This window comes from Nipponia nippon, unplaced genomic scaffold, assembly GCF_047370975.1.
Source record: "Nipponia nippon isolate SJK-2023a ecotype South Korea unplaced genomic scaffold, ASM4737097v1 scaffold_22, whole genome shotgun sequence".
Lineage (NCBI taxonomy): Eukaryota > Metazoa > Chordata > Aves > Pelecaniformes > Threskiornithidae > Nipponia > Nipponia nippon.
Genome location: NW_028262339.1, coordinates 1551326 through 1565522, shown reverse-complemented (window position 1 = coordinate 1565522; position 14197 = coordinate 1551326). Strand labels below are relative to the sequence as shown.

At 45.7% G+C, this 14197-nt stretch overlaps 1 protein-coding gene across 1 annotated transcript in view; it reads right to left on the bottom strand.

Moving 5' to 3' along the window:
* Positions 1-723: 723 nt before the first annotated feature.
* LOC104014014 (nuclear receptor ROR-beta-like) overlaps positions 724-14197 on the bottom strand; it is a 44066-nt gene continuing 30592 nt past the window's right edge. The window contains exons 3-5 of the mRNA XM_087760269.1: positions 13305-13448; positions 10139-10537; positions 724-965 (exon numbers count right to left, since the gene is read on the bottom strand). Coding sequence (XP_087616395.1) covers positions 724-965; positions 10139-10537; positions 13305-13448 — 785 coding nt within the window. The remainder of the gene's footprint in view (positions 966-10138; positions 10538-13304; positions 13449-14197) is intronic.

The following is a 14197-nucleotide window of genomic DNA, read 5'->3' as shown; positions in this document are numbered from 1 at the left end:
GGGACCCTTCAGGGGACCCTCTGGTCAACCCTTCAGGGGACTCTCTGTAAGATTCTCCTTTGAAATCTCCATAGGACTCTCCTGAGAAGGCTCCACAGGACTCTCTGGCAGCCAGGTGGGGAGGACTGCCGCCACCTCGCCCTGCTTCCTCTTGGGGTCTAGCAAGGGGGACATCATCACCCCCCCCCCCAACCCCAAAGGGATTGGCTTCCCCCAGCTGCCGCATCCTTGTTGGAGGCATCCGACGGCTTCTGGGTGCTGCCGGGCAGGGTGTGGAGCAGAGGGGGGCCCTGCACCCAATGCTGAGCTGCAGGGCAGCAGGATGACGGGAGGCTGGGGCAGGCAGGGACGTGCAGTACACAGGAGCCCATGGCGTACAGGGGCTCCCCATGAACCATGGCTCACAGCCCCAGCCCCATTGGGCACCAGTGTCCCCGTCACCACCTGCTGTCCCCAGCCATAGGCAGGGGGACAGGGAGCAGCCACACGGGGGAGCTGCACCACCTGTCCTGGGAACGCCAAGGGCCCTGGCACCCCCTGCCAGACAGTGGCCTGGGCCAGCTGGTAGGTGATGGTGAAGGTTCCACAGAACTCTCTGGCAGCCAGGTGGGGAGGACTGCCGCCACCCTGCCCTGCTTCGTCTTGGGATCTAGCAAGGGGGACGTCATCACCCCTCTCCCCCCCCCGAAGGGATTGGCGTCCCCCAGCATCACCACTCGGTCCTTAGGGAGTAGCCCTCCACCCTGAGAAGTCGGAGAGCTGGTTGAGGAAGGCGGTGCTGTCGGGGATGTCAGGGATGTCATAGACATCAGGGACGGTGTCCTCGCTGTCCCCCAGCATTGCCACCACTGCTTGCTCCTTGGTGCAGATGCCCTCTGCCCTGACAGCAAAGGTGCCTGGTGGCCACAGAGCAGCCCAGGTGAGCTGGTTCTCTTGGAGGCCACCAAAGCAGCCTTCCTCTACCTCTGGTTTTGGTGAGATATGGAGCCGCACAGAGATGTTTCTCAGGCATCCAGGCCTGACAAGGGTTTCCCAGTGTCCCCGTGAGAGATCCTGCTCCTGGGAAGCACCTCCCCACAGAGCTGAGGCCATATCCAGCCCCCCGGAGCTGGGTACAGCTGCCCTGAGGGGTCTTGCAGGGAGGATGGGGTCATCTGCCTGGTGGCATTTCTGACATAGAAATGATGAGCTGAAGCCCCATGGCCATGGCTGGCTGGTTCAAAGTCTCCAAGTGCCTCAGCCTTTCTCCCCGGGAGTGTTTAGCACTTTTTCAGGGTGTGAAGATGGCTGCTGGTGATGTCCTGGTGGCTCTGTCTCACTCCCACTTCAAAGTTGTGATGTCTGAGATCCTGGGCCACCTGAAGGTCCTGGCAGAGATCTCCGGGGAGTTTGTGTTCAATTTTTTGATATCTTAGGGCTACAATGTGCTAGGGTTATGGGATGCTAGGGTTACAGGGTGCTAGTGTTACGGGATTCTAGGGTTATGCAGTGCTAGGGTAACAGTTTTCTAGGATTATATGCTAGTGTTACAGAGAGCTAGCGTTATTGGGTGCTAGGGTTATGGGATGCTAGGGTTCTGGGGTTGCAGTGTGCTAGGGTTATGGGGTGGTAGGGTTACGGGATACCAGAGTGTAAATGGGATAGGATTAAAGCCTGTTATTGTTAGGGACAGGGTCTGGGCTTTTTGGTCCTGGCTTCCTGGGGTTATGTTATTTTTGCCTATCTTGTGGTCTTTTGCAGGGGGGACTGTGTCCTATTTTAGCTTATTTTCCTTTTTAGGGTTTGGATCGGGGCCTCTGGTTTGTGTATGATGTGTCTTCTGGTTGTTTTTTTTCTGTGCTGGTGGTTTGTGTTGCATTTTCTGTCTTGTAACCATAATTTCCACTCTAATATGGCCTACTGTAGAGCTGTCCTTGCTGCTGAGGAGGTGAAGGGGACAATACTGCTGCAGCCAGAGGGTGTGGGTGGCTTTGTAGCTCCAGGGTTCAGCTGATGGGTCAGGAGCGCAGGCGAGGGGAGACAGCCCCGTGTCCTCCCTCGGGCAGGGTGTGGCAGATAAAGTGACTTGCCTTGATGTGGCCCTGGAGAGGGGAGGGAAGGCTTCAGCTTCAGCTTCTTCCTTCCTCTGTTTTGTGGCCCAGCAGAGCAGCTAGTGCTTTGAGGCAAAGACAAAGTGTGTGGGTACACAATGCACTGGCACGGACTGCTGGTAAGAGCGGATGTCCTGCCACTCTCAGGATGATGCCAATTCCTTTGGCATTAGTCTTCACAAAGAGAAGATACCCACACCTGCTGAAGAAGCAGGGCTCCTTCTTTGGGAAAAGTACAATGGCATGAATGGTAGCATAGCAATGGGGATGGGATGTGCCCAAGGAGTGGAGCTGTGCTGTGGGCAGGAGGAGATGCCAGGAGCTTACCAGCACCCTCAGATGTCCCCAGGATGCAGAGCACCCTGGGGTTAGGACTGCTAATTTGGGTCTGCTCAAGCAGTGCCATCCCTTGGGGCAGAGCACCACCTCTTCCATGCCCTCTGGAGCCTGAAGCACAGCTGTCCCAGGTTAACACTTGGTGCTGGCCTTCCTTTTCTCAGGATCAGGAGCATTTGAGTTGCCAGGGAAGAGACCAAGGGTCTGGTGTCTTCCCTCAAGCCTTGAAGGACTGAGAGGACAAAGAATGGTGACTAGTCAGCCACCTCTGTCATGCACTCATCCTGGTCATGCAGATGGAACAGCAGCAGGAGCAGGCTCTTGCACACCTCCTGCTTCATCTTCTTTTTTTCACTGCCCACCACAAACCCCATTGCATCTTGAAAGAGATGGACGGAGAGCTCCCGCAAGGCACTTGATTCCTGGTGGGAGGGAGGGGAGGAGGACCTCAGTCCCAGCTGCCCCAAGCCCATGGTGAGCAAAGGGCCAGCCTGGCTGATGTGGAGATGGACATGCCCAAGTCTGCCCTGAGCAGCTGCAGGCAGACCTGCAGCCCATGCAAAATGGCCCCAGGCAGCCCTGCTCCACAACGAGCAAGCTGTGTCCTGCAGGTCAGCCCAGGGGCTGCACACAGTGCCCAGCACGGGGGCTGGAGTCAGGAAAACCTCAGGAAAAACAAGTGATGCAATTGCTCATCACCCACCGACTGACACCCAGCTAGTCCCCGAGCAGCGATACCTGCCCCCCGGCCAACTCCCCCCAGCTTATATACTGAGCATGACATCATGCTAAACACTGCTTAGCAACAACTAAAACATCAGTGTGTTATCACATTATTCTCATGCTAAATCCAAAACACAGCACTATACCAGCTACTAGGAAGAAAATTAACTCTATCCCAGCTGAAACCAGGACAGTATCCACCCCTTATTCTACCTCATCTACATCATGCCCAGGTCCTACCCTTTCCAATACATTCCAATTAATCACCACCACTTTTCCAGTCTTTTAATATATACACACAGATATTATTCCCTTAGTCTATGGGCCATCCCTCAAAAATATCCGTTGAGTTCATTTAGTCCATGACTTTGGGCTCCATCTGTCATAACAGTCTTTCAGGGCAGGAGAGATGGTGTGTGGTGTTGGATTGTTGCATGCTGAAGCCAGTTCTGGTTCCATCACCACTGCGCTTTGCTCAGTTTCCTCAGAGTTCATTCTTCATTAATTTGGGTGATTCTTACTGTATACTGTTGATATGGCACATAGTAATCATTAAATTACCATAGAAGTGATGACATCCAGTATTATATAGCAACAAACATTATACAATTCAGTTCATATTGGCTATTTTCACCCAAAATCAAGTCTCCTTGAGGTACACATCGGACTTCCCCATCCTCCCGCATCACCCACCAAGTGCACCCAGGTCCCTGAGCAAAAGCAATCCCACGAATGGGTTTACCTTTGCCCGAGGTGGGAGTAACCCAGACTGTCTTCCCCATCATATTTTTTATGTGCACTACAGGGACTTTATCTCCCTCTAGAGTGCGTAAAAGTCTTGATTGGGCAGGGCCAGCTCGATTGGCAGATCCCCTGGTGTTGACTAACCAGGTGGCCTTTGCTAAATGTGTATCCCAATGTCTGAATGTCCCACCACCCATTGCTCTCAGTGTAGTCTTTAACCGTCCATTGTATCGTTTGATTTTCCCGGAGGCTGGTGCATGATAGGGGATGTGATATACCCACTCAATGCCATGCTCTTTGGCCCAGGTGTCTATGAGGCTGTTTCGGAAATGAGTCCCGTTGTCTGACTCAATTCTTTCTGGGGTGCCATGTCGCCATAGGACTTGCTTTTCAAGGCCCAGGATAGTGTTCCGGGCGGTGGCATGGGGCACGGGATATGTTTCCAGCCATCCGGTGGCTGCTTCCACCATTGTAAGCACATGGCGCTTGCCTTGGTGGGTTTGTGGGAGTGTGATCTAATCAATCTGCCAGGCCTCCCCATATTTATATTTCAGCCATCGTCCTCCATACCAGAGAGGCTTGAACCGCTTGGCTTGCTTGATTGCAGCGCATGTTTCGCATTCATGGATAACCTGTGCAATAGTATCCATGGTCAAGTCCACCCCTCAATCACAAGCCCATCTATATGTTGCATCTCTTCCTTGGTGGCCTGAGGTGTCATGGGCCCACTGAGCTAGAAATAATTCTCCCTTAGGTTGCCAGTCCAGGTCCACTTGAGCCACTTCAATCTTAGCAGCCTGATCCACCTGCTGCTGGTTTTGATGTTCTTCAGTGGCCTGACTCTTGGGTACGTGAGCATCTACGTGATGTACTTTTACAACCAGGTTCTCTATCCGGGCAGCAATATCTTGCCACAATGCGGCAGCCCAGATGGGTTTGCCTCTGCGCTGCCAGTTGCTCTGCTTCCATTGATGTAACCACCCCCACAGGGCATTTGCCACCCTCCATGAGTCAGTACAGAGATAGAGCACTGGCCACTTTTCTCATTCAGCAATATCTAAAGCCAGCTGGATGGCTTTCACCTCTGCAAACTGACTCGATTCACCTTCTCCTTCAGCAGTTTCTGCCACCTGTCATACAGGACTCCATACAGCAGCTTTCCACCTCTGATGCTTTCCTACAACACAACATCCATGAACAGGGCATATTGCTTCTCATTTTCTGGTAGTTTATTATACAGTGGGGCCTCCTCAGCACACATCACCTCCTCCTCTGGCGATATTCCAAAATCTTTGCCTTCTGGCCAATCCATGATCACTTCCAAGATTCCTGGGCGTCTGGGGTTTCCTCTTTGAGCCCGTTGTGTGATGAGTGCGACCCACTTACTCCATGTAGCATCAGTTGCATGATGTGTACAGGGGATCCTCCCTTTGAACATCCAGCCCAGCACTGGCAGTCGGGGTGCCAGGAGGAGCTGTGCTTCAGTACCAACCACTTCCGAAGCAGCTCGAACCCCTTCATAGGCTGCCAATACCTCTTTTTCAGTTGGAGTATAGCCAGCCTCAGATCCTCTGTATCCCTGACTCCAAAACCCTAGGGGTCGACCTTGAGTCTCCCCTGGTGCTTTCTGCCAGAGGCTCCAGGTAGGGCCATTCACCCCGGCTGCAGTGTAGAGCACATTTTTTACATCTTGTCCTGCCCAGACTGGCCCAAGGGCTACTGCATGAACTATATCTCCTGTTTAATTTGTTCAAAGGCTTGTCATTGCTCAGGGCCCCATTTGAAATTGTTCTTCTTCCTGGTCCCTTGATAGAGAGGGCTTATGATCAGACTGTAATTTGGAATATGCATTCTCCAAAAACCCACAACACCCAAGAAAGCTTGTGTTTCCTTTTTGCTGGTTGGCGGAGACATGGCTGTGATTTTGATGATCACCTCCATTGGGATTGGACGATGCCCATCTTGCCATTTTGTTCCTAAGAACTGGGTCTCCTGTGCAGGTTCCTTGACCTTACTTTGTTTTATGGCAAAGCCAGCCTCCAGAAGGATTTGGACTATTTTCTTCCCTTTCTCAAAAACTTCTGCTGCTGTGTTGCCCCACACAATGATGTCATTAATGTATTGCAGGTGTTCCGGAGCCCCACCCTGTTCCAATGTAGTCTGGATCAGTCCATGGCAAATGGTGGGGCTGTGTTTCCACCCCTGGGGCAGTCGATTCCAGGTGTACTGGACGCCCCTCCAAGTGAAAGCAAACTGTGGCCTGTACTCTGCTGCCAAAGGGACTGAGAAAAACGCATTAGCGATGTCAATGGTGGCATACCACTTGGCTGCCTTTGACTCCAATTCATATTGAAGTTCTAGCATGTCCGGCATGGCAGCACTCAGCAGTGGCATCACTTCGTTCAGGCCCCGATAGTCTGCTGTTAGTCTCCACTCTCCATTAGACTTTTGCACTGGCCATAGGGGACTGTGAAAAGGTGAGCAAGTCTTGCTGATCACTCCTTGGCTCTCCAGTTAACGAATCAACTTATGGATGGGAATCAGGGAGTCTCGCTTGGTGCGATATTGCCGCCGGTGCACTGTTGTGGTAGCAATTGGAACCTGTTGTTGTTTGACCCTCAGCAACCCCACAACAGAAGGGTCCTTTGAGAGACCGGGCAGGGTAGACAGCTGTTTAATTTCCTCCGTCTCCAAGGCAGCTATATCAAAAGCCCACCAGTACCCTTTTGGGTCCTTGAAATGCCCTCTCCTGAGGTAGTCTATGCCAAGGATGCACAGAGCCTCTGGGCCAGTCACAATGGGGTGCTTCTGCTACTCATTCCTGGTTAAGGTAACTTCAGCCTCCAATACAGTCAGCTGTTGGGATCCTCCTGTCACTCCAGAAATACAGATGGGTTCTGCCCCTTTATAGCTTGATGGCATTAGGGTACACTGTGCACCAGTGTCCACTAGAGGCTTTATATTCCTGTGGGTCTGATGTGCCAGGCCATCGAATCCACACAGTCCAGTAAACCCGGTTGTCTCTTTCCTCTACCTGGCTGGAGGCAGGGCCCCTCTAGTCCTGCTCATAGCATTTGTTCCTCACTTCTTGTAAATGCAAATCAAAAGTCCCTTTACTAAGATCAGAAGCAAAATCAGCCCTTCTGCTCTGTCTGGGGAACTGCTCACTGGAAACTGGAGCAGCAATTTTCCTGTGAGTACCACCTTTTGTGATTGTTTTTCCTTGCAACTCACATACCCGTGCCTCTAGGGTTGAGGTAGATGTTCCATCCCGCTTCCTCATGTCTTCTCCGTGGTCACACAGATAAAACCACAGGGTGGCCCGTGGTGTGTATTCACTATATCTTCTCTCTTGAGCAGAGTCATCTCTACATACCAGTATCTCAGCCACTAGGAGTAAGCATCCCTCTGCTCATTAGGAGTAAGCATCCCTCCCTAGCCCTTTGGCCAGTCTGGGTTAGCTGTTCTGGCTATGCTCCCTCCCAGCTTCTCGTGCACCTGGCAGAGCATGGGAAGCTGAAAAGCCCTTGACTAGTGTAAGCACTACTTAGCAACAACTAAAACATCAGTGTGTTATCAACATTATTCTCATCCTAAATCCAAAACACAGCACTACACCAGCTACTAGGAAGAAAATTAACTCTATCCCAGCCGAAACCAGGACACACTAATAATATTTTTCATCTTTAAGAAATCATAGGCTGGTATCTCAACTATAGTCAAGGCAGGGAAACCTTTCCATTAAGTTTTACAGACCAAGATCTGAGACGTACTTTTTATAAGTAAAATATGATGCTTAGCTCAGTGACATATGTGACGTATGTGCATATATTGAAACAAGATGGTCTTTAATTTGATTAAGTCTAAAAGTAAGCCTTTAATACCTACTAATTTAAAATCACACTGGAGAGCAAGCATTGCTCTCCTGTGGGGCTACCTGAGTCAGGAAACACAGCTCCCTTACCTTAAAGAGTTCCCATGCAGTGATGGACATCTGCAACTCTCTCTGTGAGGAGAAAGAGGTTCCTCGAAGGACCAAATACTCACTTTCAAAACCAAGGAGCAGATTTTACCCCACAGTTTGAGCTCCCACTGCAGCATCAGGAATTTTTCCCTTCACAGATCTGTGGATGGCCCCATGGCCAGAGAGAAACCGGACCCTACTCTAGGGTTCCTGGGAATGTGCCTCCCCTGCAGGTACAGCCCCTGTACATTACCTAGCTCACAGGGTACACTGGTGTCATGCTGCCCAGAACTGGCAGGTAGACAAAAATGCCTGCCCAGCTTCATACTCATTTGATGGCTGCAATCTGACCCACTTTATGCTATGCCCATCTGGCTACAAATCCAGATCATGTCTATAAAAAGGAAATGGCCTGGAAACAAAGCTAATGCCAAGCTGATGATCTGCACCTGTATGCTTATTTACTGGCTTCAGATTGATTTCTTTATGTTTTGAATTTTTTTTTTGTAAGAGGAACCAAAATACTGACAGGGGATGAGCCTAAGGTATGGTTCTGTCGATTGTTAAATGCCTAATGGGGTACTACCTGATTGTATCAAAGTTTACTCCGTCATAAGCACTAACAGTTACATGAGAAATTTGTTTCTGTATCCCAAATATTGTTCTTTCTTATACTTAGCCCTCTTTTCCATATGGAACAGGTATCCTATCCTGCTTTTCATCACAATCAGATAATGTGCAATTATACCCTGGAATATTGAACCTATTTGGAGGAATATACTATATCTAAATACATATAAAGGAGCACTATATAACTTAAATTTTTTGGTATCTCTTCCCTCTACACCTATATCCTGGTACAGTATTTAGAGATAATAGTAAGCATGAAATGCAGGAAAAGCTATATTTTGCTTGGCATGCCAGTCTAATATCGTGTATTGAAACATCTACTGTGTAAAATTTTTTACTTTCAAAATTGTTAAGATTAACAGTTTCCATTTCCACCACTGTCTAATGCATATGAAGTTATGTTCAGGAAAAAGAGCGCTTTTACATTTAAATTAAAGGATATAACTGTTAAAGATCAAAGTACGCCTGACCAATTTGATTACTTTGCGAGGAAATTAGAAAATTAGAATTAGAACCTTCAGTTTTTATTGGACAATAACTACTATATACACCCTTTCTGCAATATATATCAAGTGTATCCGTAGTATTATCATCCCTGTCCTCACCTCCAGGGCCCTCAGTAGTTCTGAGTACATGCATATATTTACACTTCTCAGCATACATCCATGAGGCCGGAAGGCCAGGCCAGGACTCTACAGTGTGTTTATAATGTGACATTAATTCATTTGTTATGGGTGCTGTTGAACACCATCTTTTTTTTCTTCTCCTTCTTTTTTCTTTTTAATTAAGAGAATCAGAGAAGAACACTTCAGTTATATTCTCGACCACAACGGACTCAGCATACATCACTTGTTGAGGAGAGAGGTACCTATTTGAGAGGTCAACTTGTTTCATGTTATTTTTATACAACAGAAAGCAGTGCTTCCAGTTGAGTTGGAGCAGTAGGACTAGAGCCATTAGCTGAACAGAAATTTTCCCTAGAGAAGGATCATCTGTAACTGGCCTTTCAAACTGCCTCATCTCACAGAGAGGTCTCTTTGCTACTTTGCTACTTTTTAAAGAAGAAATCAAGGGACAGATGACTGAGCTGCTTCTCTAAGGCATTCAAGCAGGGGTATCCACACAACTATGTTCATCTCAACTGTATTTGTGCATCTCATGAGATCAGTGAACTTGCTCTGACTGTACATCCACACACCAGAAGTAGGGAGATGGTGCTTTTTTACAATAAATACCCTAGAATGAGCTGCCCTTGGGATTTTGGGTGCTGACAAGAATATGAACAGCTGGCTGAAGAGATCATTTAACTCTCTGAGTAATTAGCTCATTTGAAACAAGCTCCCCATTACTAATTATTGCCTGATTCTGATTGATTCATCACCTGTTTTGGTGCTCCCATTTCATAAACAGAACATGAACTGCTGAGTTTAAGAAACTGAATAATTTGCAGATTCTGGTAAAAAACATAATTGCCTCTATACTGTTTACTGCCAGACTGATTTTCTTTCCTTTACTTCCTCTGTGTGTGTGCATATGTAATTACTGTATAATTGTATATAGAATACCTGTAAAATGCTTTAATAAAGATGATTGATATTGTAATCTAATTTATATATACACATTATACCAGAGGAATAAGAATTTTCCTTACCTATTTCAGTCATGGATATTCCTGGAGCTAACTGCACACTGTTGAAAGAGCTATAGGTAAACAAGTTTGGTACAGAAGTGAGGTCATAGATAAGTTCCTGCTTTATCTGTTTGATTCCAGTCATGTCTAACCCAGTCTGATCTGGGGAAGGCTGGGAAGAATCCATGTTATAGTAACCCTCAGACTTTGGCAGGTTGATGACATGTCCATTCGAGTAGGTGCTGCTAGTTTCATTACTCATATTGCTCAAGCCATTACTGATGCTGTTGCTGTGAATCCTGATGAGGGCTTCTGCCTTGCTGCTCTGCTGCTGCTGTTCTTGCATTCGCTGCTGGTGCTTCTGCACTGCAGCATACAAGCTATCTCTCTGCTTTCTGGACATTTTTCCAAATTTCACAGCTGAAAATCAAAGCACACTGCAAACAATTGTCCTCTTTCTTTTTTTTCTTGAATCCCCTCACCCCAACAGCTGTTCTGATATTTACTTTTAGCATCACTTTTTCTGTGGAAATGTATCCCTTTTTTTGTGGAAAAAAGCTTTACACCATATGCATCTCACAAAGGAAAAGATATTGTGTGCTTGGATTTACAAGGTGACAACATTCACTCCTTTTTGATAGCAATGGCTTCAGTCAAGCAATTCACTTCCTACTGTGAATGTTAAAAAGACCATGCATCTTTTTTCTTGTCTCTGTGTTCACTGAACAACAGCCCAGAGCTGTATGAAATGTACAATCTTTAAATTCATATCCCATGTGACTTACCAATTTTCCACAAACCTTTAAACTGTGCACTAACAGGATTAGTACTTTGGATGTAAACAAGCCCTAAAAGCCTATTATTTCATCCTTTCAATAGGGTGTGATCTTCACACTTTATTTTTTAAACCTTACAGGTTAAAGTTAGAACCGAGAGAAAAATAACAGACTTGAAGGTAAACAGCACAAATTAATGTCGTCTTTTCCACAGAGGCAAGACTCAGGGATTCACACAATCAATTTACATAATCTCCGTGCACAAAATCCATGCATTCCTTCTGATGAGAACGGGAGGCAAACATCAGAGTGCAAACTACTCTCCCCAGGAACAGGGTTCACTACACTGAGATTGAAAATTTCAAAAAAGACAGATCGATTGTTGTGGAACTATGAGGAGTAAATCCACAGACTGCATATACAGTGGGTCATATCTGATTATCTTCCTCCCCCCCCATCTGTCCTTAAATTCTTGCTTCCTATTGGGCTATATTTTGAGATCTCAGAGCAAAGGTAGTAGTTAATCATGCTCTAGAACAAATGAGATCCTTCAATTAGGGATACATCTAGAATAGTTTATCAGAGCACAGATAAGCAGACATTCCTCTGAAATATAGTTACAAAATTAATAGGAAGTATTCATTTTTATGTATTATGAAGAGTATTTTCTAATAATATTTTCCATAATTGAGATCAATTCAGAATCATCACAATTAGTAACACAGGATGAGCTTGGTTCCCATTTTTTTGCTAGCTCATACTTCATTCATAGCCCTCCAGAAGAGTCCGAGCCTACATATGTGAAAATTTTCCATCATGGAAAAGAACAGAAAAGAAAGAAAATAATATCAAAAGGGAGTGCAAAAACATCTAGGAGATGGCAGCTCTTTAAATTTATTTGCATTTCTTTAAGTATCCCCTTCAAACAGGCTGCAAGCTACCTTATACAAACACATAGTTTGCCCCTGGAATCTGTCCACAATGCATTTCATACTTTTATGGACAACATACATTGACTTTATTTTGAAAAATTCAACTGCATATTTTCTTTAATTTTAGGGCCTCAGTAATACAAACAAACACCCACTGTTTATTTTCATTGTATAATCATTAATTGGATTCTCCATCTGCTGTCAGTTAGCATCCTGCCTCCACATGATAAAAATTAATCTGTTACATGGCTGAGAGGTAAAATTCACATGCAATTTCTCTGTTAAAAAAATCCATAAAGGCTATTTTAAACTTGCAAGACCCCTCAATGTCATTAAATATGAACACCTATAAACACCCTCATGTAAACAATGAAAGAAGGTGACAATGCTGTCAGAAGAATCACTCTGCCTGTATGCAGTGGTCCCTGAATTACAGGTTGGGAACGCAATGCTGTCAGTCACATTCAAACGCTCCTGTGATACCTCAAATCCTTGCGAGACATTACTTTTAGGGGGAAAGCACATGATGATGAATTACTGAAATTTTACTATTTTCATCTCCTCAGGCAGAAGCTAAGGCATCAAGTATGCTAGGACCAAAAGGAGTTCATGGATCAAAGGCTAGACTGCAAGACCACTCCCAGACTGATGAGATCCAGCAAGATGTTTCAATGAAACATAAGATACATTGAGGTGGGAAAAGACCTATTGCAACCCAAATTTATAACAAGTTTATGAACTGTAAGCCACCTAATGAAAAAATTCTTCATAGCTCTTTACATGACTTGTCCATCAATGAATGTCAATTTCAAATGAAACATTTTAAGTATACTTTTTAGACAGAATGCTGCTACCAGGAAATTCAAATTAATATAACCTGCCTTTAAAAGTAGGCCATTTTCTTCTGATACTTTCTGAAAACGCAAAACACTGCTGTGATCTGGAAACCCCTTACATTAGCAGTGGTGATTGGGGCAGGTATGATGTAGATAGCTTTGCTCAAACTTTCCACTGCACCTCCAGGATGACCTGCCAACAGCTCTGGTGTGGCGCACATTCTCAGCCTGCCAACATGGCTAATCACACCACAGCTTGGAAGATGGACCAGAGCTCCTCAAGGACCAAAGGATCTTGCCTTCATATACACTGTGGAGCTTCCCTCTGAAGTTTCAAACGGCATAGTTTCCATTTTCAGGGCTAAACTATGAAACATTTCTTCTATAGACCCAGAAACAGGTAGGTAACAATAAATAGGTGAAAGAAATGTGTATTTTATAAAGCAATATGTTCAGTCAAGTGCTCTGAATAAAACAAACAAAAACCTAATGCTACCAAGACGTACATTTATTTTTAAACTTCCTATTTACTGTCATAGACCTGCAAAAATCTGTCACAGAAATTTGCAAGGAATTTAAGTAAGTCAGCACTGAAGAAGAGTTTCAAAGGGTTTAGGTGTGAAGCAGGAATCTGACTCCTTACCATCTCTAGACATTCCTAGGGCAAGACACTTCTGCAGTTGGCAGTGTTGACAACAATTTCTGTTGGTGCTGTCAATTAAACAGTTTCTCTGCCTCGGGCAGGAGCAAGAGGCATTGTTCTGCTGACTCCTCCGAAAGAATCCCTAGAGATAATGAGAGAGAGAGAGTTACCATGTGCATATATGTGTGCATATACATACACATGCATGCACACATAGCCATGTAAACTGCTTAAATAAACTCATAATTTAGTGCAATTTTATTTATGCTATGGCTTTGCAGATGCTCTATCCTTGTACTGCGAAATTAAAGAACATTCACTTCTAGTAGGGAGATCTATGTTTTATCCTGTAAATAATATAATTCTTACTTTGTTAAAAGGTAAACAATAAAGAGTTACAAAATACATTCTTACATAATAACCATGATGTATCAAACAAAGAAGAGGAACTTCTCAAACAACCAGGAGGAACTGGAGCTCCGTGCCCAGTCAGAAGGTTATGATATCATAGGATATGATATCATAGGTTATGATATCATAGGAGTAACTGAGACATGGTGGGACAACTCACATGACTGGGGAATCGCGATGGACGGTTATAGGCTGTTTCGCAAAGACAGGCAGGGAAAAAAAGGTGGAGGAGTCTCAGTCTATATTAAGGAAAACCTCGAATGTATCGAAGTCAACTACGGTGATTGTGAGTGCTCTATTGAATGCCTCTGGGTTAAAATCAGAGGGGTCGTCTCCAAGTAGGACCTTACAGCGGGCATCTGCTACCGGCCTCCAAACCACAATGATAAAGTCGATGAAGCAATATTTGGGACACTACGGCAAGCTTCTGGTCAACAGAACCTGGTTCTCATGGGTGACTTCAACTACCCAGATGTAGCAAA